This window comes from Amphimedon queenslandica, unplaced genomic scaffold (genome assembly GCF_000090795.2).
Source record: "Amphimedon queenslandica unplaced genomic scaffold, v1.1 AMPQUscaffold_12690, whole genome shotgun sequence".
Lineage (NCBI taxonomy): Eukaryota > Metazoa > Porifera > Demospongiae > Haplosclerida > Niphatidae > Amphimedon > Amphimedon queenslandica.
The window spans coordinates 6,122-7,572 of record NW_003547074.1 but is presented as its reverse complement, the minus strand read 5'-3'; the positions used below and the strand labels follow the sequence as shown (position 1 = coordinate 7,572).

Sequence of the window (1,451 nt, the reverse complement as noted above, 5' to 3'; positions counted from 1 at the left end):
ATAATAAACTGTGGATGTAAGTCACATCACACGTGAATGTGTAATTTTATCCTTTTCTTCTATGATACCATTGTGATTTTTCTAAATTGTTTATTCAAACCTTTCAGCCAGTAATCGATCATCACTAGTAGCAAGAGTACTCTTGCTAGTAGGTGTAGTAGTGGAACCACATGTACTTATAGGAGGTCTGGTTGAAAAAGTGGGTGTGGCTGTTGGAAAAGGAGTGGGTGATGCTATAACTAGAAAATAAAATTTTAAAACTTGTAATAAAAATATCCAAATTAACTAAAGTAATTACTAATAAGTTTATATTTATTCCAAACAGAATACAAATGATAAAAAGAAAATATTTTTTGTTGCATATAGCAATTTGGACACTACAAAATGTCCTTTATTTTTAAATTTAATTTTAGATTTAAGTCCACTAAATAAGTGTATCTATTACAGCTAGGTATCCTTATTATCTAATGCTACACTGTATAAAACTTTAAGCCTGATTTACAATGCAAAATTAACGTAAGGTAAGGCTATAGAAGTGCTGTATAAACCAATTGCCACTGTTTATGTAACATAAGAATAGAAATTATCTCTATTCTTACATTAGCCTTACCTTACGTTAATTGTGTACATTATCGGGGAAATACCAACTGATAAACTGGTAACTGGTAAAACCACCCCCAAGTGACCTCTAAGTGTATACATATCTATATAGTAGTAAAACTACTGGTAATGTAGTCACCATTCATCTTATAAAAGGTCATTTATGCTGCTATTACTGTACCTTTAATGTTAAAAATGCATGCTAAATTATAATGGTCATTAGAAATAAGCAAATTATGCTAGCAAGTTTGGAGTATAATAGGGCAACTTATTAATCTGTCAAGGCCTCACATAAAATTGGAATTTGATATGAACAGGTGGTACAAGTACTAGTGCAATGACTCAGAGTATTCTATTTTATAGTGATTCAAAGTCTTTAGAAGCATGACCACATTCTGGCATTATTACAATTATATTAGATGCATGTAACTTGATAGTTGATATTTGAGTAAAGCTTAAAGTACCAATTGGATTCATTTCAAAGCACAATAGGATGGAATTTGGGACTGTGCCTAAAAGTAGTGCTCATAATAGTCAAAAATTGAAGCATAATTTGCCTAGCCCTAATGGTCATACCTCTCTCAAAGCTATCCAGGGAAACATCGTGACCATTCAAGGTTAGAATAACGTTGCTACCATTTTGAATCTACGAAATGAACAATGAAAATGAAACTGTAATATAATATGTACTACATAAGACACAAAGCAATGAATTAAAACTATTTGATTTAATCACTTTACCCGTTCATTCAAATTGTTTACTGCATTGTCAATAGTCACTGAGTCATCAGTCTTTACAACAAACTCAACTCCGTCAACAGTCTCCTCTCCATTTTGATGTTCCATTCTCT

At 31.7% G+C, this 1,451-nt stretch overlaps 1 protein-coding gene across 1 annotated transcript in view; it reads right to left on the bottom strand.

The window, feature by feature from the left end:
- Positions 1-1,414: 1,414 nt before the first annotated feature.
- Positions 1,415-1,451, bottom strand: part of LOC109587084 (uncharacterized) — a 3,784-nt gene continuing 3,747 nt past the window's right edge. Inside the window, exon 10 of the mRNA XM_020003306.1 lies at positions 1,415-1,447. Within this exon, the coding sequence (XP_019858865.1) occupies positions 1,415-1,447 (33 nt within the window). The remainder of the gene's footprint in view (positions 1,448-1,451) is intronic.